The sequence below is a fragment of the Salarias fasciatus genome, chromosome 10 (assembly GCF_902148845.1).
Source record: "Salarias fasciatus chromosome 10, fSalaFa1.1, whole genome shotgun sequence".
Classification (NCBI taxonomy): Eukaryota; Metazoa; Chordata; class Actinopteri; order Blenniiformes; family Blenniidae; genus Salarias; species Salarias fasciatus.
Window position 1 is genome coordinate 21,270,893 of NC_043754.1, and position 22,498 is coordinate 21,293,390.

The 22,498-nt window shown below is 48.0% G+C and overlaps 2 protein-coding genes across 2 annotated transcripts; both read right to left on the bottom strand.

Moving 5' to 3' along the window:
* On the bottom strand, window positions 1-5,422 carry LOC115395766 (uncharacterized). Its single transcript, XM_030101411.1, has 4 exons — window positions 5,046-5,422; window positions 4,501-4,727; window positions 4,073-4,421; window positions 1-970 (listed from the first exon to the last, which is right to left on the bottom strand). The coding sequence occupies exons 1-4, from the start codon at window positions 5,420-5,422 to the stop codon at window positions 1-3; spliced, it is 1,923 nt and encodes a 640-aa protein (XP_029957271.1).
* An 8,137-nt stretch (window positions 5,423-13,559) lies between these two features.
* On the bottom strand, window positions 13,560-15,104 carry LOC115395769 (olfactory receptor 2K2-like). Its single transcript, XM_030101413.1, has 3 exons — window positions 14,728-15,104; window positions 13,995-14,221; window positions 13,560-13,915 (listed from the first exon to the last, which is right to left on the bottom strand). The coding sequence occupies exons 1-3, from the start codon at window positions 15,102-15,104 to the stop codon at window positions 13,560-13,562; spliced, it is 960 nt and encodes a 319-aa protein (XP_029957273.1).
* Between the last annotated feature and the right edge of the window lie 7,394 nt (window positions 15,105-22,498).

Here is a 22,498-nt window from a genome sequence, read left to right on the forward strand (position 1 = left end):
CTATTCCTGGCATGCGAGTCCTTTCTGCTTTGAGCCAGTCCCAACAGGTCTGAGTAACTTTGAAAAGAACTTCCTGATCTCTTTGGACTGCACACCATAGATTACGGGGTTCAGGCTGCCCGGGACAATGTGGAACAGGATGGTGCACAGTTTCCTGTAATCTGAGTACTGAGGGAAGCGGTGCAGCGTGATGATTGACATCCCGTTGAACACCATGATGAGGTAGATCAGCAGGTGAGTGCTGCAGGTCTTCAGGGCCTTACTGTTCAGGGATTTGTTGTTGCTGGTCAGACAGACCACGGTGATCTTGGTGTACGTCAGCACGATGGTGCCGATGGAGCTGGTGAGCAACACCACGGTGAAGGTGATACCATACACGTTGTTAATGAACACACTCTCACAGGAGAGCTTGAACAGCGAGGCGTTATCACAGTACGGGTTCATGATCACCCTCCTGCACCTGCTGAGCCGCACGGTCAGTCCCAGTAGGACCCCCACCAGGACGAAGGCCACGCCCCAGGCCCACGCCGTCAGCTTCAGCACCATCCGGTTGTTCATGATGGACGGATAACGCAGAGGGTTGCAGATGGCCACGTAGCGGTCGAAGGCCATGATCATGAGCACGGTGTGTGAGGTGGTGCCGAACATGTGCGTGGTGAAAGCCTGAACCACGCACTCATAGTAACTGATGAGGCGCTCGGACGGGGGCAGGAGGATGTCGATCAGCAGGCGAGGCACCATGATGGAGTTCCCCAGGATGTCATTGAAGGGCAGGTTGCAGAAGAGCAGGTACATGGGCTGGTGCAGGTTCCTGTCCGTGAAAACCAGGATAACAATGCCCACATTGGACACCATGATGAAGAGGTAGGAGAACAGGAGGAAGAGGAACACAGGGATGGTGTACTCCTCAAAGACGTTTAGGCCCTCCAGCTGGAGCATGAAGCTGTTGAATGTTTCGTTTTCCATCAACCTGAAACATGAAATGGAAGGAGGTGGAGTCAGCTTCAGGTTTCTGAGAGCTAAGTGTATTTTCATCAGAAACGTAGAGCGGAAATAAAGCTCTGAGTGGTTCCATCAAGAACACCAAACATCCCCAAAGCACAACTAAAAGCAGGTACAGGATGTGCATTACAAACAGTAAGAGCACAACGAGGAACTCCGGCAGAGAGGAAGGTTTGAGACGGCTGCAGTTCCGACCCCAGTGCTGATCAGTCACTGTGAGGCCACGGTTACACGTTACACTCATTTTCAAAACGTCCCACCCTGTTTTCAGAGCGTGACTCCGAGCACAGATGTTGTGTGAACGGACACCCAAAGAACAATGAACGACTTGCTTTGTCACTTGAAAGTCCTTCTTGACAGCTGCTGTCTCTAAGTGGATTAAACCCTTCCCATTGTACAATCTGCCCAGGCAACAGTAATCAGAAAAGAAACTGTAGTGAGGTTTCCTCTCAAGTTTTGACGTTCTCACCTTGGATCTAGTAACGAGGCCATTATACAGTGTGACAACAAAGAAGCTGAATCTTTAAATTGAGGTAAATGTTTTACACCATTAACTCCCAACAAAACCGTCACCTTTGATGATTCAAAGTACAATTTCACCGTCGAAGTGTGTTTTTCAGAATACCTTTAAGATCTGAGTTTTTTGTAACCATCCAAGCTGACATCTTTTTTCTAGTATATGGCTGAAAGCTCCAGTGTTTCCACTGACGCTTTTTATTGTTTACCGTTACTGCTCTTACAGCTGCTCGGCAACAAAAAATGTGTGTGTGTGTGTGTGTGTGTGTGTGTGTGTGTGTGTGTGTGTGTGTGTGGTGTGTGGAGAGAAACTGCAGCTCCGTTTACAGTGAACTGACTTACTGGAGCAAAGACTTCCAACAAAAAAAAGAAAAAAAATTGAAATCAATGTTGTCACCTACTGACATAACCAAAGCTGCAATAATCCTCCCAGAAAATGCCATTTCTCTGGAACATTTGAAAAATGTTCCTCATCTTTCATGTTCAAATTGTGAAAATCCCTCAAACTACATCAAAACAAGCAAATGTTTTTAATCCTTTGGGGAAACTACTTAAACAAAACAGTTTTGCAAGTGTAAAACTTCAACATTTTTTAAAGACAGAACAAGGGTTCAAAGTTAAATTCAGGTTTGATTAGAATTAATGGATTGCTGTGAATGTAAGACGACTGTTTCCTGCAAAATCCTTCTCTATGAAATCAACTGTTACATTTCCTCTTATTGTTATGCTCTTTAATCCCCTGCACCTCTTATTATGGTGATTAATACGGTGAGCTGTTTAATCTGAAGAGAACCTGGGGATAAACTCTCACCTTATCACATTAACATCATCAATGACGTGTGCTATTCAAAATGAAAAAACTACAACAATATAGATAAAATGATATAATAACAATGAACTTGATCAAGTGCCGACAATGTTTCTTTTAGGTGTTTTTAATTCAACTACTGTCATTTGGACTCCTGCTCTGCTGTTCATCCAACCCTCTGAGAGTTTCAAGTAAAACAGCTTCATAAACAAGATAACGCAATCAGCAACATTCAAAATTATATGTTAAAGGTAACAATTACAAATTTTAAAATAGAAATAGAAATAGAAAATTGGAATTATATCTATTGCAAGAAATTTCTGACAATCTCAAGGAAAAAATTTCTATGATCATCTGTGTCGAATATTATACAGGGCTCAATGTGAGACAGGAAGTCTGCCCATGTCCTCCTCTAGAATAGAATAGAATAGAATAGAATAGAATAGAATAGAATAGAATCATGAAAGTGGATAATTATGCCTCCAGTGACCAGTTCCGACATTTTGATCAGTAGGACAGAATACTGAGAAATATAAAATGTTCATGATTAGATGCTGAAAAAAAATCTACCTAAGAGCTCAAACAGTTGTGTTTTCTAAGTTGATCAGATGCTGACCGACAGAACATTCGGACTGAGTGAAACGCAGGCTGTGGGCTGTCAAACCTACCTGCTCTCTGATCACAGTTCATCCACTCCTTCTCAACCCTCAACAGACGTTTTATTGGACCTCTCGGGGACTTCGGGGACGTCGTCTCAGTGACGACATGACGTCGTCTGCACACTGACTTGTAGCAGAAGCCACCCGAGTTGAAATGTGGAAAGTTATATTTATGAAGCTGTTTTGACGTACACATCTACACTGATGGATGTGTTCAGACTGGATTCTTACTATCTTCAGATTCTGGTTGGACTCACACTGTTCATCAAACTTGATGTCAAAGTTTCTTATTTGTCCACCATTTCCTCTTCTTTGCAGAGGAAAACCTTCTTTTTTTCATCTTTGTCGGGTTCCAAGGTTTGGAGATGGCGATTGCTAAATATCTGACTGCCATTACTGACTACCTTGGATCGCCTTTTCTCCATTTCTTTGGGCTTTTCTACACTCAACCTCAATGGATTCATACTTTGTGTGAGGTCAGAGGTCATTGCAGGTAGACTGAAATATCCCAGGATGGGATTGACGCATTGAAGGGAGGATGAGGAGGATGGGGAGGGAGGGGGAGAGATGAACGGGAGAGAAACCCTGAACAGAGAACTGTGTAGTTAGCTGTAGCCCTGTGGGAATACACTTATCAAAGTTCAAGGATTCCATACAGGAAGTAATAAATATCCTGAATCCAATCCAATAGAGGTAATCAAATTAAAAGGTAAAACAATTAAAATGCTTCATATTCCAGATGCATAAAACATGACTTCATGGTTAATAATTTACATGTTTTGCTTCTTGTTCAATATGTCTACACTGTTGTTTTGTTTGTGTTTTTGTTTGTTTGTTTGTTTTTTTGTGTGTGTTTGTTTGGGTTTTTTTTTTTTCTGGGGAGTTTATTTCTATGAAAAGTGAAAAAACCAGTCTGGGGATAGGGGTTAGCTTTTTGTTTATTTTCTAAGATGACGTAGCGTTCATTATGTTACACTCGAACCATTTACGAATCTGGAAGTAAATCTGAGTCGTGCCTGGTGAAGATTGTTTCCACCAGTTGTGTCTGCTGTGAGAAGCTCAGCGTCCCACTCGACTCTGTAGGTGCTTGGGGTGAACTCGTGTGGTGAAGTGCTTCCTGACACTGGCCCGCAGCTCTCCGATGATCAGTCCATAGATGAAGGGATTGACCGCCGGGGGCACGATGATGAAGAGGATACTTAAGAACTTCTGTATGTTCCTGGAGACTGAGGGGAACCTGTAGAGCATGATGATGATGACTGTGGCGATCTCATACAGCAGGTAGATCAGCAGGTGTGTGGCACATGTCTGGAAGGCCTTGGTGCGGACGCTTCTGTCACTCCGTCCCTGTTTCAGACAGGCGCTCAGGATTTTAGTGTAGGAGAAGGCGATGACGAGAAAGACCCCGGTACTCAGAGACCAGGTCATCGCTAAACCTGCAAGACACGACAGAAGGTGTTGAGTTGGGTGAGCGCCACGGTTCATCTCGTCTCTCTGAACCGCATGTCCACCAACCGTAGATGTTACTGACGGGGGTGGAAATACACCCCAGCCTAAGGATGGCCCGGTTGGTGCAGTACACGTGTTTGATGGTTCGGCCGCACAGCGGAACGTTAATGTGGAAGGAGAATAAGACGAAGATGAGGAGCGCGGCGACGAACCAGGCCAGACCACAGCAGCAGTGCAGCCGAGCCGGGGTCATGATGGAGTGATACCTGAGAGGTTCACACACGGCGATGTATCTGCACGGAGAGAGAGGAAGAGCGCCGTTACAACCCTCAGAATAGAAGAATAGAATACACTTTATTTATCTCATCATGGAGAAATTTACCATTACAGAGGCTCGTAGAAAACACAGGCGGTGCAAAAAAATTGAGAAAATGTGCAAATGAAGAATAAGAAAAAGTAATAGTGCAAATCTTAATAAGAATAATAATAGAATAATAGAGATCTAAAAGAAGAAAAGATCTAAAGATATACAACATAAATATAAAATATAACAGGAGCTTTAAAATATATACAAGACAGACACTCAGGGGCGATCTGCTGTCTGTCCTCACCTGTCATAAGCCATCACAGCCAGAATAGTTTGCATTGCGACGCCATATGAGTGAACGCAGAACGCCTGGACGATCGCTGGGATGTAGGTGATGGCCTTCTGCCCCGTCAGGAACTGCATCACGAGGCGGGGCAGCACTGCCGTGGCCCCCAGCAGGTCGCAGACCACCAGGTTACAGACCATCACAAACATGGGCCTGTGAAGGCTCTTGTCCGTGACGATGACCCACATCACCACACCGTTCCCCAGCAGGGTCACCATGAATGTGAGCAGGGCCAGGACGAAGAACAAGGGGCCGTAACCCGGAGGGACGTAGAAGCCCTCCAGCTCAAAGACGATGGGCTGCTTGAGAGGAATTCTCACTGTCAGGTTTTCCATCCGTCTGTAAAGGAGCAGCACATGAAGACAAACAGGGAACTCTCCACACAGAGGAAAAGATTCACAGACTCTTAAAAAACACACTGAATAAAAACTTTATAAATAATTTGGAATATTTGACAGAATCTTACCAGAAGAAAACTGCAAAGACAAACAATCTCAGAACACCTGAAGGAAAGACATCAGAAAGACATCAGTGAAGCTCAGATATTGTTAAAGTCTCGTCGCTCCTCCTGGCTGCAGCTCTGACTCAGGTGTGTTCTTCCTCTTATCTGTTCACTGTCTTCCTACTGTTAGACTCTTAAAGCTGATCAGACTGGCCAGTGATCTGATCGGGGAGGAGACATAGGTTTTTCAAACTCATCCTGCCACGTAGTCCTATTTTACAAAAATATAAGCACTTATTTGACATTTACTCTGTATTTTTTTCTATATATTCTTCATTTTTACCTGTCTGTGCAGTGTCATGGCAATAAGCCAACAATCCCAAATGATGTTGTTGAACCTCTTTCTTTCCTGATGATTCTCAAAAGGTCAAAGCAGTTTGAAGAACAAGTCAAGAGAAAGGCAATGCTAAATGCAAACAAAGTCTTTGTTCACACAGACAATAAACCCGAGCCAGGTCTGGACCTCTGGACTGACATAATACCTTCTGCATCCTCCTTTTATAGCGTGTTGGATTCGTCCCACATTCTTTTGGTGGGTTGAGCTTTAAGTCCCACTTTCATAATTAACTGTGTCTGCTGTCAGGGTCCTTGGCCCTTGCAGGAAATATGTGGGAAATTAGAGAAGAGAAAGTGCACACACACACCAGACAGGAACTCAATCAAAAGACATCAATATCAATACAGAAGATGTGTAGGACAAAACAGTGAATCCACACCACAAAGTGGAAACACGACAAGAAACAAGAACACAAGAAACTCAATAAAAGTTCATCATGTTCATAACTTCTTTATCAGTGTTTTTTTCTTTTTCTTTTTTTTTTTTTTACAATTACAGTTGCTTGTGAAAAAAATGTAATCGGTCACTTACTCTAATTACTTCAATAAAAAAGTAACATACCAGATTACTTTTAGTTACTTTTAGATTACTTCACCAGCAAACATAAAAATAAAGACAAAGACAATTATAATGCATCATCCTCACAGTGTATTTGTAACAGATTATTCATTTTTACATTGAGTTTCACTGAAATCCTTGTACTTGTGACTGAGTGAGTGTGTGCCGGCCGTCTCCGTGACGGGTGCTGTGCCTGCCTACTCTGGTCACAGCCCTCATGGGTGGTCAGAGGGGCTTGAGCCACTCCTGTACAATTTTATTTTTTTAAGTTATTAATTGCGTTTGAAGTGTCACGCTGAGCGTTGTGAGGAGTTCTGTTTGATGTAAAACCCTTTACGATTCAGTTTCTTTTTAAGGTTTAATCCATCAAATACAATCTCCAATCACTTTATGGACTGAACAAGTCCTCCAACTCAAACGTCTGCAGTGGTCGTTAATTCATGCCTCAAATTATGACCATGGGGTATGTTTTAAAATCAAGCCCCCCCAGTGACCATGTAAATAATGTCACAGAAAAAACGGACGGATGGAGTGTTTGTTTGTTTTTCTTTTGTTTTTTTTTTTTTTAGTGGACAAGTTACCCTTAAAGGTGCATTAAGGAGTTTTACAACCTTAAAAATACTTATTTTCCACCATAAATATGTTACACATTTTTAATGATGTGTACAATGTGCCCTGGCATATTCATTGCAAGTACTTCTAACAGCGCTAAATTGTCACTTGAAAGTTGCAGTGCCGGTCCAGCACCAGCATTTTTTTGGGGAGAATTTGAAAGGAATGACGTAATGCGTGCTCCGGCTGGTGAGGTTTCATTTTGTCCGCCATTACTCCACCAGATGCTTAGTGAGCAACAACTGAGCAGGAGCTTCCAGAAAGTAAGAAAAGACTGGCTTCTAGCACTGCCACAGCTCCAGCACAGACTCCACCAGGTAAAAGAAACTTAAATCTTACTTGAGCGCTTCTAAACGAGCGAAGACGGAGTCCCCGTCTTCCGTGCACGGGAGCCACAGGGACGAGTTTTTCACTAAGCTGCGTTACGCCCAAGGCCTGCAGGGGGCGCTGTTTCGCATAAAATGTGCAAACTCCTTAAGGCACCTTTAATACTTATATTTAACCAAAAATAGAATTCTATGTCGTAAGTGTTTAGCAGAGCCTCACCGGTCCGGGTCCCCGCCGCAGGGCGCCCCGATCCCGGTATCACTCGTAACATCTCCAGCTGCGTTCATCTGCCGGGTTCCGCTCGTATTAGCACAGCGGAGCGACAGAGCGGCGGACTTATGCCGGCCCGGGTTCCCGCTGTGGGGCGCCCCGGTCCCGGCTTCATTCATTACGCTCCCAGTGACGTTTCCCCGCCGGCTTCCGCCTGTATTGTCACGGCGAAGCGTCAGAGCGGCAGAGCTCTCCCGCCCCAGACTCCCGCGACAGAGCGGTTCGGTCCCAGCATCATTTCCGAGGTCTGCGGCCCGTGAAACTCTGGGATTACGCCGCCTCTGCCCGGGTTGTCTCCATCAAAGCGCCGGTCCGCGGCCCCGAAGCAGCCGCCCGCGCTCATTCATGGGACGCCCCCTCCACGGCCCTTTCGCCGGGGCCCCCCCATCTCCTGAGGCCGGGAGGACGGGTGGGCTGTCCCCACAGTCTGTGGTACAGTCGCTCACGCTCCGCTTTCGGACGTGACGTGCTATGTTGGGACCGCTTTCTCCTTGGCTGTCCAGGACGTTGAGAAGCGGCTATGCCCTGCAGGTCGCCTGTCGCCCGCCTCTCTTCAATGGGATCCTTCGTACGCGGCTCACATGCCCTGCGGGGGCGGCCGCTCTCGAAGCAGAAGTGTCCTCGCTCCTCCGCTGGGGCGCGGTTACGGAGCTGGGCGTGGAGGAGGCGCACTCGGGCTTTTATTCCCCCTACTTCTTGGTTCCCAAGAAGAGTGGAGGCATGAGACCCATCCTGGACCTGCGGGTCCTCAACGCTCACATAGCCACCAGGAGGTTCCGCATACTGACTGGTCCTGGAGAGTATTCACCCTGGGGAGTGGATGATTTCCGTCGACCCGATGGACGCCTACTTCCACATCCCTATTCTGAGGAGGCACAGGACCTTCCTCCGGTTCGCCGTGGGAGACCAGTATTTTCAATATACCCGGCTCCCCTTCGGCTACTCTCTCGCTCCTCGCACCTTCACCAAGTGTGTCGAGGCGGCGCTGGAGCCCCTCCATCGTCGTGGTCTGAGGATCCTCACCTACATCAACAACTGGCTCATACTGGCTTCCTCTCATCAGGAGGCTGTGGAGCACATGGCCCAGATCCTGCACCACATCGAGCTCCTGGGGTTCTTGGTGGACCGGGACATGAGCGCGCTCACCCCAGCTCATCACATGGCTGATCTGGGTTTGGAGCTGGACTCGCTCTCTATGACAGCCTGCCTCTCCGAGGACAGGCGAACCTCTCTCCTCTCTGCCCCGAGGTCTGCGATGACCACACCTCTGGTCAGGGTCCGGTTGATCAGGACTGTCCTGGGTTTGATGGTTGCGGCCCACCCAGTGGTACGGTTGGGCCTCCTGCACATGCGCAGGCTGCAATGGTGGTTTGCACGCCTCCGTTGCTTGGGGAGGCGGGACGGATGCAGAAAGGTCTTGATCCCGCCCCAGGCACGCCAGGATGTCCTCTACTGGATGGATCCTGCTCTCCTTATGCGAGGAGTCCCCCTGGGCTGCGTGTCGCATCACGTCGAGGTGTTCACGGATGTGTCTCTCACATAATGGGGCGGCACCCTTGTCCACCAGACGGTGGGCGGTGCCTGGGATTCTATTCCCATTCACATCAACCTGCTGGAAATGACGGCGGTGCAGCAGATACTGCTCCATTTCCAAACCAGGCTGAAGGACAGCCACATGCTTGTCAGGATGGACAACACCACGATGGTCGCGTACCTGAACAGGCAGGGGGGACTCAGTCTCCCCCTCTTCATCGCAAAGCGACGGAGATCCTTCTGTGGGCGGACCGGCACCTCACGTCTCTAGAGCGTGACATGTGCCCGGGGTTCTCAACGTCGGTGCGGACAGGATGTCCCGGGGAGGCCAACCCCACGACGAGTGGGGCCTGTCCCCGTGGGTGGCAGCCCGACTCTGGCGCAGGTTCGGACCCCCAGTGGCAGACCTTTTCGTCAGTGCAGAGAACGCACAGTGCCCACTCTGGTTCTCGTTCAATTCGTCAGACCTTCGCACACAGGAGCTGGCCTCTGGGCCTCCTGTACGCATTTTCTCCAGCCCACCTCTTGACCCCGTTGCTGCTCAGGGTGAGGGTGTAGGGCCTCCACATGATCGTGGTAGCCCCGAACACCCCGAGTGCCTGGTGGTATCCGGACCTGATTCAGATGGCGGTTGGAGACCCGTGGTCGGTTCCCGATGGGCACGACATGCTGCTGCAGGCAGGGGGCACCATCCGATCCCGCCCCTTCCTGGGCGGGAGGCTCCTGGCTTGGAGGCTGAGCGGGTGAGACTGGTGGAACTAGATCTCCCTGCAGCGGTGGTTTCCACCATCCAGAGTGCCAGGGCCCCCTCTACTGTCAAGGCCCACAGGTCTCGGTGGCAGCTCTTCACGACGTGGTGCTGGGAGCGGGGTTTGGACCCTGTCTCCTGCACTATCGGTGGAGTTTTGGAGTTCGTCCAGGCCCTGCTGGATGGTGGCCGCGCTGCATACACACTGCGGTGTTTGCATCTGCCATTACAACGGGTCACGGCGGCTTCGGCCGCTTCTCTGCACGTAGTTACCCTCTGGTGAAGCGGTTTCTGCGCAGGGCGTGTCGGCTACGGCCACCCCCCAGAAATGTGGTCTCCCCGTGGGACCTCCACACTGTGTTGGAGGGTCTTAAGGGACCTCCCTTCGAGCCTTTGGAGCAGTCGGAAGACCGCTTTCTCTCCTTCAAGGCTGCCATTTTGTAAGCGCTAGCATCCGCCAAGAGAGTTGGGGATCTCTGCGCCTTGTCGGTCCACCCATCCTGCATGGTGTTTAGTCAGGATGGGGGACTTGTGCACCTCTGGCCTAATCCGGCCTTTCATCCCAAGGTGACCTCTTCGGTCTTCCGGTTGCGAGTGATCCGGATCAGAATGCTTAGCTCCCTGTCTGGCTCGTCTGGGGACGACCCACAGCTATGGTTGCTGTTCCCGGTCAGGGCCCTGCGTTATTATGGCCAGAGCACTGCTGGCATTCGCACTACGGACCGGCTGTTTGTGCGGTTTGGAGGGGGCGTGGAGCCCCGCTGTCCTCTCAGCGTCTCACCCACTGGGTTGGGGGCACTATTGCAGCTGCCTATACAGCACAGAATCTCTCGCCGCCGGCAGTGATTCGTGCTCATTAAACACGGCGTGTGGCTGCCTCTACGGCCCTGTGCAGAGGGATCACGGTGAGTGACGTCTGACAGGCTGCCTCCTGGGCCTCTGCGTCCACTTTTGTGCGTTCATATCTTATGAATATGTGAACAGACACTGTGCCCATGTCGGTTTTCAGCAAGAACACGAGTTCTGCCGCTTAACCGTGTTGGTCCCTGTGGCCCAGCTGCCGCGTCCCAAGTGGGGTCGCGGACCAGGGCTTTCCCGCCTGTCGCTTGGCTCTGCCGCGGCCTGCAGATGTTGTTACTGTGACAGCGCTAGGTAGGTACGGATGTTCTGCCGCTTGCCGTATTGAGTGACGGTGCTTAGCGGGAACAGGAGTTCTGCCACTTGCCGTGTGTGTGTCGTGGACCAGGGGTTTTTCCTGCCGCTGTGGTTTGCCCGGCCGGCGTGTGTGTGTGTCGCTGAGGCAATGCTTGTGTACGTCGCCTGCGGCGCTTCGCTGCGTGGATGCTCGTCTCGAGCGAGTTCTGCGACCGTTCTGGACGTACGGTTTGTTTACTTCCATCTTCCGCACCAATCCCGTCAGCAGGCCAGCTGGGAGTACATTGATTGACCTACGGCCTTCACCTTGGTGAGTACCACTAGCGAAGCGCGTAGGCGGGCTAAGCACTTACGACGTAGAATTAGTAGTTCCTGGACGTAACGCCGGTTCTATGAGTAAGTGCGTGCCCACCTGCCAGCTGGCCCAGCTGTCTGCTTCCCTTGCTTTGCTGATGTAAGAAGAAGGGTTTGCGGGTTAGAGATATAGCCTCGGCGAGGGGCATGGTGCTGTGCCATCAGGCGGCGGGGATTGGTGCGCCGAGCTTTTTGTTGTCTCAGTTGATTTTTCTGCGCGAAGGGGAGTACCACTAGCGAAGCCCGTCGGCGGGGGGCACACACTTATTCATAGAACTGGAGTTACGTCCAGTAACTATTAATTCTCTGCACTGAATGACTTCAGTTTGATTTTCAAAACAGAACAAAATCTTTGAAATAATTTCTGAAACAGATCAGAAGCCACAATACGAACCACAAAAACAAAAAACAAAACAAAAATCAACAGAATGGAGAAATCTCAGCATTGTAATTTACACAGTGCTTCTCTAGAGATAAATATACTCTATCTTCATAGTTTCCACACAGTTTATGGATTTGATCTGCTGTTTTTTCATTTCTACGTGCCCTTCGATGGCTTTCTCTGCAGAGATGTCGCTCCGCTGTGTCCTTTGCAACGGCAACTGGTAGCTAAGGACCTCCGACCCAGAAGGAAGTTGATGTGAGTCATGGGCTGTATTTTTTTTCTTTAAGAACGGAGTTTTTCTCTTTAACTTAAAATAATTGTCCCAAATACTCTTCTGTACATTAAATAACAAATTAATTTTTTAATTTTCCAAATAATGCATATTTATTATTTGCTTATGATTCAGAAGTGTATTCATACTGCTGGAACAACTTTGTTCCTCTCCTGTTGTAAATCTATCAATAAATCAATCAATCTGTCTGTCTGCATTTATGCATACTTTAGGTTGAATACTGTCTGTGTGTGTGTGTGAGTGTGTGTGTGTGTGCGCGCGTTCTTGTATTTCTATCCTTGTCTGGGCCAAATGTCCCCACAAGGATAGCAAAACGTGGAACGACGTGCCTTGTGGGGACCTTTTTCCGGTCCTAAGTAGGAGAAACAGTGTTTTCTTGACCATGTTGTTGTTACTGAAAAAAGTAAAAGTGCAAAAACATTTCTTTAGGGTTAGGCTGTGTTGTGGTGTGGGTTAGGGTTAGGGTAAGGGTCAGGGTTAGGGGCTAGACATGAATGGGAGTCAATGGACGGTCCCCACAAGGATAGAAATACAAGACTGTGTGAGCGTGTGTGCGTGTGTGTGTAAAATTCAGATCACTCTCTATTACCAAAATCTCTGCAAACCGTCGGTCTGGGCGTTCAGCTGAGCCTCGAAGTTGTGGGATGTTGTTCCTTCTGGTCCTGGATTATATTTATCATCACAGAATACATAATTATGGATTGTAGAAGCTATTACATTTTTTTTTTTCCAAAATGTGTTTATTGTGACTTAACGGGACATTTTTGTCATCTTAAAGCAAGAACAGCAATAGTGACGGTTGACACTGGGCTCCTGCTTTGCAGGGGGGGCCCACAAAGCACTTGTTGTATTTAGGGTCCATAAATGACCCTCTTAATACCTAACAGTGATGACTTGAAGCCGTTACAACATTATACACGAAACCTAATATACAGTGACAGTGGCAAACTGGCATTAGCTATCATTAGCTTACCATCAAGAAGCCACAGAGAGAGCTGCAGGTACACTGTCGCCTCAATCGCAGCTGTTTCTCACATAATAAATGACATTGCCAGAGTTTCAGGTCACCTTGCTATGATGGCTGCGCCCACGCCGAGGTGGTGCTCTGTTGCAACAGAAAACGGCCGTGGCTGTGTCGAGGTGGGGCGAGGCAAGGCATCAGTTATTCCTTCAACACAGCAGAGAAGAACTGGACCAAACCTGACTCAGATATCTGGTTGTTTGGAGACAGAACCATCGACCAGAGGCAAGCTGATCGTCAGAATGGGTGTGTTTTGAATTTAATGTGTTTGAGACAATCAACTTTTCAGAAACAGAGCAAACTTGTGTCGTTTTACATCATTCAGAGAATTCACATCATCTTGTCACTGGAAATAAAGAGAGTGAGACACAACAGTCCTCAGTTTTTGTGGTGAATTCGTGCAGTGAAACGCTTCCTGACACTGCCTCTCAAGTCTTTTGTGAATATTCCATAAATGAAGGGGTTTACAAGTGGTGGAAAAACCAAAACCACAATGCCAAAGAACTTCTGGATGTCCCTGGAGACTGAGGGGAACCTGTAGAGCATGATGAGGACGACTCCAGCAATTTGGTAAATCATGTAGACCATCAGGTGAGTGGCACATGTCTGGAAGGCCTTGGTGCGGACGCTTCTGTCACTCCGTCCCTGTTTCAGACAGGCGCTCAGGATTTTAGTGTAGGAGAAGGCGATGATGAGAAAGGCCCCGGTACTCAGAGACCAGGTCATGGCTAAACCTGTAAGACACGACAGAAGGTGTTGAGTCGGGTGAGCGCCACGGTTCATCTCGTCTCTCTGAACCGCATGTCCACCAACCGTAGATGTTACTGACGGGGGTGGAAATACACCCCAGACTGAGGATGGCCCGGTTGCTGCAGTACACGTGTTTGATGGTTCGGCCGCACAGCGGAACGTTATTGTGGAAGGAAAATAAGACCAAGACGAGGAGAGCAGTGACGAACCAGGCCAGAGCACAGCAGCAGTGCAGCCGAGCCGAGGTCATGATGGAGTGATACCTGAGAGGTTCACACACGGCGATGTATCTGCACAGAGAGAGAGGAAGAGCGCCATTACAGCCCTCAGGTGTTCTGTTTTCCAAACCTTCATTCATCCAGTGGACGGCTCGGACGGTTGAGGAGGTCGATGTCGCACTTGCGTATGAGCTGAAGCGTCTTTTCCTTTCAGTGAGTTAAGTAAGTTAACTTAGAGTTAATGTTTGGATGTATCATCGATCTTCATAATCCAGACGGACAGAATACAATAACCTGGAGGACTTCGAATAGGACTTAAAGAAACAAAACTGGGATAAATTATATGTTCAAGACACAAATACAGCCTACAGGAACACTCCTGTACATATTGATAAAATATACATCGAAAAATATTAGAAGAACACTGTTGGCAAACTCTGGATGACTAAAGGACTATTGCAAGAAGAAAAGTTACCTATACTGATGCTTCTTAAAGTTAGGGAAAAGAGAGGCAGAAGAAAACTATTGGAAATATGTTTAAATTGGTATGGATAGGGTTAGGGTAATCCTAACCTCACCTGTCATAAGCCATCACAGCCAGAATAGTTTGCATTGCGACGCCATATGAGTGAACGCAGAACGCCTGGGTGATGGCTGGGATGTAGGCGATGGCCTTCTGCCCCGTCAGGAACTGCATCACGAGGCGGGGCAGCACTGCCGTGGCCCCCAGCAGGTCGCAGACCACCAGGTTACAGACCATCACAAACATGGGCCTGTGAAGGCTCTTGTCCGTGACGATGACCCACATCACCACACCGTTCCCCAGCAGGGTCACCATGAAGGTGAGCAGGGCCAGGACGAAGAACAAGGGGCCGTAACCCGGAGGGACGTAGAAGCCCTCCAGCTCAAAGACGATGGGCTGCTTGAGAGGAATTCTCACTGTCAGGTTTTCCATCCGTCTGTAAAGGAGCAGCACATGAAGACAAACAGTGAACTCTCCACACAGAGGAAAAGATTCACAGACTCTTAAAAAGCACACTGAAAGAAACTTTATAAATAATTTGGAATATTTGACAGAATCTTACCAGAAGAAAACTGCAAAGACAAACAATCTCAGAACACCTGAAGGAAAGACATCAGAAAGAAAGCAGTGAAGCTCAGATATTGTTAAAGTCTCGTCGCTCCTCCTGGCTGAGGCTTTGACTCAGGTGTGTTCTTCCTCTTATCTGTTCACTGCCAGGTCTGGACCTCTGGACTGATATCATGCTTTCTGCATCCTCCTTTTATAGTGTGTTGGATTCCTCCCACATTCTTTTGGTGGTTTAAGCTTTAAAGTCCCATTTCATAATTAACTGTGTCTGCTGTCAGGGTCCTTGGCCCTTGCAGGAAATATGGAGGAAATTAGAGAAGAGAAAGTGCACAGACACACCAGACAGGAACTCAATCAAAACACATCAGTATCAATACAGAAGATGTGTAGGACAAAACGAATCCACACCACAACGTGGCAACAGGATAAGAAACAAGAAAACAAGAAACTCAATAAAAGTTCATCATGTTCATAACTTCATTGTGTCTCCAACTTCTTTATCAGTGTTTTTCTTTCTTCTTTTCAGGCAAGTTGGTGTTTCAACATACCTTTGACATGTTTCGACATCATTCTTTCTATCTACTCTTGGTTCCAAGTGAGTAGAGTTGGTCTGAAAACGTGACGTTAGCAGACATCTGGCCACTGATTGGCCAGCTCGAGATGTCAGTAGCTGAGACAGGAGAGCGACTCCTCCAACTCATTCCCACCATTTTTTAAAACCTCGCAACAAGCATGGTAAGATATTCTCAAGAATGGACTCCTCGAAGCAGTGATGAGGCGCAGACTTTTCTTTGAATGGTGGCTGAAGAGCGAGATGGAGCGATCCACAATGACAAAGTGTACCAGGAAGTCTTGAATCGATGTCCACTCACAGATACCACAAGACAATGACACAGTGCTGGGAAAAGCTCAACAGGCTCAAAGTTGAATACCAGACCATAAAATTCACTACAGCCCAGAGCAGGTCCTGGTCTCCTGTATGTACGAACTCTTCTGTCATTATGCATTTGTGTGAGCCAGTGGTTCTCACACCGTGCCCTCAGGCCCCAAAACTGGCCTGCATGCAACAATGTCTGGCCTTCCAGATGATTTTGAAAATCTGAGGCTCCTGTTTCACAGAAGCTGTAACATTATACACTGCCAGCTCCCCCGAAACTGCTTCCATTACCTGTTTGAAAACTTCTGGGTCAGTAAAGGACCTGTTGTGTTGTGAGAGCACCCTGCTGCTTTTTAGAGATGCACTTCCCAAAAACAGCATGTTAGCTTAGCCACCGGCGTCTCAGTTAACTGTTCAGCTACGCTGCTAGTCACTGGTAGGGTGGCCATTTCCACAACACCAAAAAGGAGGACAGGTCGGGGGGGTATTTAATCAAAGCATTTCAAAGTGCAGTGCAAAAAATGTATAGAACTTTTTTATGTAAACAACAAATGTGCATGATAGACTTTACAAAGTTCTACAGCAGACATCTTGTCATCTTCAGGTGACGTTGCTTCGCGAAAAAAAAAAAAAAAAAACGGAGGGAGGAGGCACCTGCAGCCGTCTGTTTTGCTTTGGTGTTTCTCTGTGCCCACGTGCCTTTCAATGGTCGCCTTTCCTTGGCTGCTAATGTCAACATCACATCGACAAAGTGTGCAATAAGCATGTACATCACCTTTGCTGCTCTTGCTAATAAATGCATGCTCTTTAGACCACTCTGAGTTGAATGACGTCTGTCTTTTTGGCATGTTGACATTCAACAAGATGCTGCAGCTAGCACATGGGAACAGGGGTGGCTTGTTTAGATTTTTTCAACCAATGACAAACCAGAGAATTGAGTGACACTGCTATTAGCCAGTCATTTTTAACCGCATTTCTTTTTTTTTTACCAGAAGTCTTACACCATTGGACGATATTATGCAGTGTTGCATTCAGGTGCAACTCTGAAAAGGAGGACAAATGAGGTTTCGGCTTGAGGCTGTGCCGGACGCCGGACAAGGCATGTAAAATCCGGACTGTCCAGCCTAAATCCGGACATATGGCCACCCTAGTCACTGGTGAACTAGTTTTGCAGAATTTGTTCATACTCCAGCATCACTGGGCACACAGCGGTTCTTAACAAACTCCAAATCAAACATAACTCTGCAGCTGGACAACTGACAGGTCTGCCCAGAACATTCCACATTAACCCATTCTGTCCTGCCTTCACTGACTTCCTGTCAAGTCTTTGATTGACTTCAAAATTTTAGCTCTGACTGTCCAAGCTTTGCATGATGATCCCTCCATACATTGCAGACTTGTTGTGCCCCTGCTCCCCACAATGAACCTTTCGTTCTTCAGACCAGAAACTCCTACGGGCCCCAAAAACACAGTTTAAAACCCGGGAGACCGATCCTTTCTGGCTGTTGCCCCCAGACTCTGGAACCACCTGCCCCTCTTTAATTTAGAGAAGTTTTTAGCTGAATATTCACCAGATAAAACTGTGATATGTATAACTATGTTTTTTTTTTTTTTACCTTGTTCTATACAGCACTTTGTGATTTTATATCCGAAAAGTGTGATATAAATAAGCTTTACTTACTTACTACTGACCAGACTTGGGAGTTAGTTAGTTAATGCTCCAGCGAGGGTTGGGGTATCCCGTCCCGGTGTGTTGAGCCAACCAGATAAACCAGGTTTTTCCATTGCTGGCGATCTTGTGCCAGCTGCTCTGCATCTTCCACAGCAACTCCATGTTGTTGGAGGTCGCCCGCAACGACGTCAAGCCATCGGGTCCGGGGCTTCGGCTTCCCTCGTGGTCGTCTCCAGCCTGAGGCCTTTGGGTCAAACTGGAGAATGGCTCATGTCAGACGTTCTGGGGGTAGACGAAGGACATGGCCCAGCCAGCGGGTGCGGCGCTGTGCGACCAAGGAAGATACTCAGGGCTGGCCTGTGCGGGCTTCACTTCATTGAAAACTCGCTGGGGCCACCTGATGTTCTCGATGGTTCAGAGAGCCCTGCTATCAAAGCCATTGATTCTTGCGGCCAGAGTGTCATTCAGGGGCCACGTTTCTGAGCCATAAAGCAAGATGGAGAGTACGGCTAGGTTGTAAATCCAGAGCATTGTCTTGCGTGAGATGGTCTGGTGCCACCAGAGTGGTTTCCAGAGGGACTGCAGGGCAGATGCTGCCAGGGCTCCTCTGCGTTCAATCTCTGGTTTTAGGTCCCCTTTGTCTGTCACCATGGACCCCAGGTACACAAAGTTCTTGACAGGCTCTATGATGTCGCTACCAATTTGCATGGGAGGTGGATCTGGTCCATCACCAACATACATGAGCTTGGTTTTAGTCCAGCTCACTTGGAGGCCAAGCTGTGTTGCCTCCTCACAGTAAATGCCCAGAGCGTCTGTCAGCTGACTGTAGGTCGTGCTGAGCAGGATGATATCGTCAGCGTATTCCAGGTCAGTCAGGTGGTATTTGCCGAAGGACACTCCGGGAACGCGCTGGTAGACCTTGGACATCAGATGGTCGATGATGCAGTTAAAAAGATCAGGAGCAGCCACACAGCCCTGGCGAACACCACTAGAAATGGTAAACCAGTTGGATTCAATACCGTTAATATGGACAAAGCTCTCTGCGTTGCTGTAAAGCAGCTTGAACAGAGCGATGATCTTGGGTGGTGCTCTGAGGGTTTGGAGGATGTTCCACAGTGAGGAGTGGCAGACGGTGTCGAAGGCGGCCTTCAGATCAATGAATCCGATATACAGATGGCAATCTTTACGGAATTCACGGTTCTTCTCTATCAGCAGATGTACAGCAGGGATGTGGTCAATTGTGGAGTGATTGGGCATAAAGCCAGCCTGCTGGGGACGGCGGAAGCTTCTGATCGCTGGAAGGGCACGGTTAAGCAAGATCCTGGTGAAGACCTTGCCAGGGATGGAGAGCAGGGTAATGACTCTATGGTTTCCGCAGACAAGCCTATCACCCTTACATTTCCAGAAGGGCAGGATGACCCCTCTGGTCCAGTCGGTGGGCAGCTGCTCTGTTTTCCACACCTGATTGAATAGGTGGGTTAGCCACTCCACCATACCATCACCGCCGGCTTTGAGCATCTCACCGGTGATGGCACAGATGCCGGGGGCTTTCCTGATGTTCAGTTTCTTCAGAGCAGTTGTCACTTCCCCGGGTTTTATGGGGTCTGTGCAGCATACGTCGCTAGGGGGTGTAGCGTTTGCAGCCTCTGGGAGGGTGGGATCAGCCGGGATGGTGCTGTGCTGCAGGAGGTGGCTAAAGTGTTCTTTCCAGTACTCAAGGCAGTTGGCTTCAGTTGTGATGAGATTACCGTCAGAATCTTTTACCAAGGCTGTCTTTATGTGTGGACCGCTACGGGCTTGGCGCAGTAGACTGAGTACGTGGTTCAAATTATTGTTGTTGGCCGCGGACTCAAGCTGTCGGGCTTCTGCTTCCCAGAACCTCTCCCTATCCTCAGCGATGGCCATATTGCGCAGGCGGTTCAGTCGCTGATATTCCGTGAGGGCTCCTCGGAGCCGGGCCTCACATCGCTGGTCAATGATGTTTGGTGTCCTCTCTGATATCCAGGGCTTACTCAGGGATGATCGTGAGCGTCCGAGGACATTGTGAGGAGACTAGAGGACACTTTCCTTGAAGGTCGCCCAATCTGTCACTTTGTCGGCGGCCACGGCATCAAGAGTGCGGCGGATGGAGCCACTGAAGTCTGTGGCGATGTTGGGGTCGTTGAGTCGGGAGAAGTTGGGGCAAGGCAGAGTCTTGTGCTGGCTGGCTCAGAGCTTCAGCTTAAGCTGGACCACCAGCAGACGATGGTCTGTGTTGCCAAGCTGTGCTCCTCTGTACACTCGGCAGTTGGTGATTGTTATGTCCAATAACACACGGATAATAGTGTTGCGCTCACGTACTTTATTCCACATCAGCAGCCATTACACTGAACTGTGTATCCCCGGTTTACAGCAGTTACATCCCGTTGTCGTGACTACGCTGCGGCTTAAAGCCATACACCACATTTACCCCCCCCCCCACACACACACACACACACACACACACACACACACAATTTTATGATGTGGCTCTTGCCACATCATAAAATTGTGGCAAAGGCCGGTCTGGTTCTCGGGGCCACTCCAGATGTAGCAATGGTCGCCTGCTATTGTTTCGCCATTACCTTGCCATCGGCCCTCACAGAGCCCTGCCAGGGAGATGTTGTAGCAGCAGAGCTCTCAGGACAGCAGGGTGGCAGCTCCAGGGCGAAGGAGTGTCTGGACATTCCATGTGGCGACACGGGTTCTATGACGAAGGTCGATCCGTACTCGTTGGTCGGGGGCAGGCTGGGGTCCGTTACCGTGTGCGTCAGTCCGGCTTCATTCTCTGGTCAGTTTTGTAACAAGGGGGTTTCTCCTGGGCGGGTTGTTGGCCCTCCGCAGGATTGCCGGTGGTAGGGGCTGCCACCTCACAGCGTACCGGCACACTGCGGTTTGGAGTCAGAGTTGTCCCTCTCCTAGGCAATGTTGGTCCACGGCACCCTATTCTGTTTTATTCAGGTGCAACCCCCCCCGAAGGAGGGCACCCCTCTCCGCCACCCAGGGGACGTGCCTCTACGCCATGTAGCCCCAGCATGAGAGTTGGGAGGGCTACTTTAAAAATGTAATCCGGTACAATAATAAGTTGCTTGTAAAAAAAAAATGTAATCAGTAACTTACTCTAATTACTTCAATAAAAAAGTAACATAGAAGATTACTTTTAGATTACTTCACCAGCAAACAAAAATAAAGACAAAGACAAATATTATGTCATCCTCAGTGTATTTGTAACAGATTGCATTGTGTTTCACGAAAATCCTTCACTTGCTGTGCTTCATGATTTCTGATACTGTTGTACTTGTGACTGAGTGAGTGTGTGCCGGCCGTCTCCGTGACGGGTGCTGTACCTGCCTACTCTGGTCACAGCCCTCATGGATGACCAGAGGTGCTTGAGCCACTCCTGTATAATTTTATTTTTTTAAGTTATTAATTGCGTTTGAAGTGTCAAGTTGAGCGTTGTGAGAAGTTCAGTTTAATGTAAAACCCGTTACGATTCAGGTTTTTTTTTTTTTTTTTTAGGTTTAATCCATCAAATACAACCTCCAATCATGTTATGGATTGAAATACAAGTCCTCCAACTCAGCTGTCCACAGTGGTCATTTTTTCATGCCTCAAATTATGATCATGGAGTACATTTTAAAATCAAGGCCCCCAGTGACCATAACATCATGGACAAAAGGGGCTGATGAGTGCTTTTTTTTTTTTTTTTTTTGTCTGTTTTTGTTTGGGTTTTTTTAGCAGAGCAAGTTGCCCTTAAAGCAGAACTTTTTCCTTTTTTTCCGCTCGTTAGACTACGTTTTTTTTTCTGTCTTTTTGGTTCTGCTATCCGTGAGCACCTCAGGGTGGCGTTGCTAACGCTAGCAAGGGTTTCATGTTTGTTTTACGCGCTTTTGTTAAATCTTCTGTAGCGACGGTTCCTCGTGCTGCCCGGGAACTTCCTCCGTTTGCTCCCTCTGGTTGCTCCCTCTTTCATAGACATGCCTGCTTCGCACAATCAAACTTATTGGAAAACAAACACACTCAGAGAGCTACCGCTTTCAGCTCAGTGCAGCGAACTCACTCGCGGTCTCGCGCTCACTTCTACAAGAGGAGGTGCCACTCCTCTTTATTTTTCAGTTACCAAACAGAAATTAGAACCAATCAACACATCATGCAAAGATCGTCTATTGCAACACAATGACAGATCTCGCACTCCAACAGCTTTTATACTTGTAATCCTGTATGAGTGCCGTAAAGCAGGGTTGTTCTCGCGAGATGTAGTCGGGTCCGCTCCTCTGAAATTGCAAGCGCTGTTTTCAGGACCCAGACCCCAGGGGGAATGAAGGGACAGGCGAATCACCGCAACAAGGCTTTGTTTACCCCCACAGGGATTCTGAAACACATTTATTGAGGTAAAAAAGTTGCAAAGTTCTGCTTTAATAGTTACATTTAATCACAAACACAATTTTCTACATTGAATGACTTCAGTTTGATTTTCAAAACAGAACAACATCTTTGAAATAGTTTCTGAAACAGATCACAAGCCACAAAATGAACCACAAAAACAAAACAAAAAGCAAAAATCTACAGAATGGAGAAATCGCTGTATTGTAATTTACACAATGCTTCTCTAGAGAAAAATATATGTTTAATCTTCATAGTTTCCACTCGGTCTATGGATTTGATCTGCAGTTTTTTGGTTTCTCTGTGCCT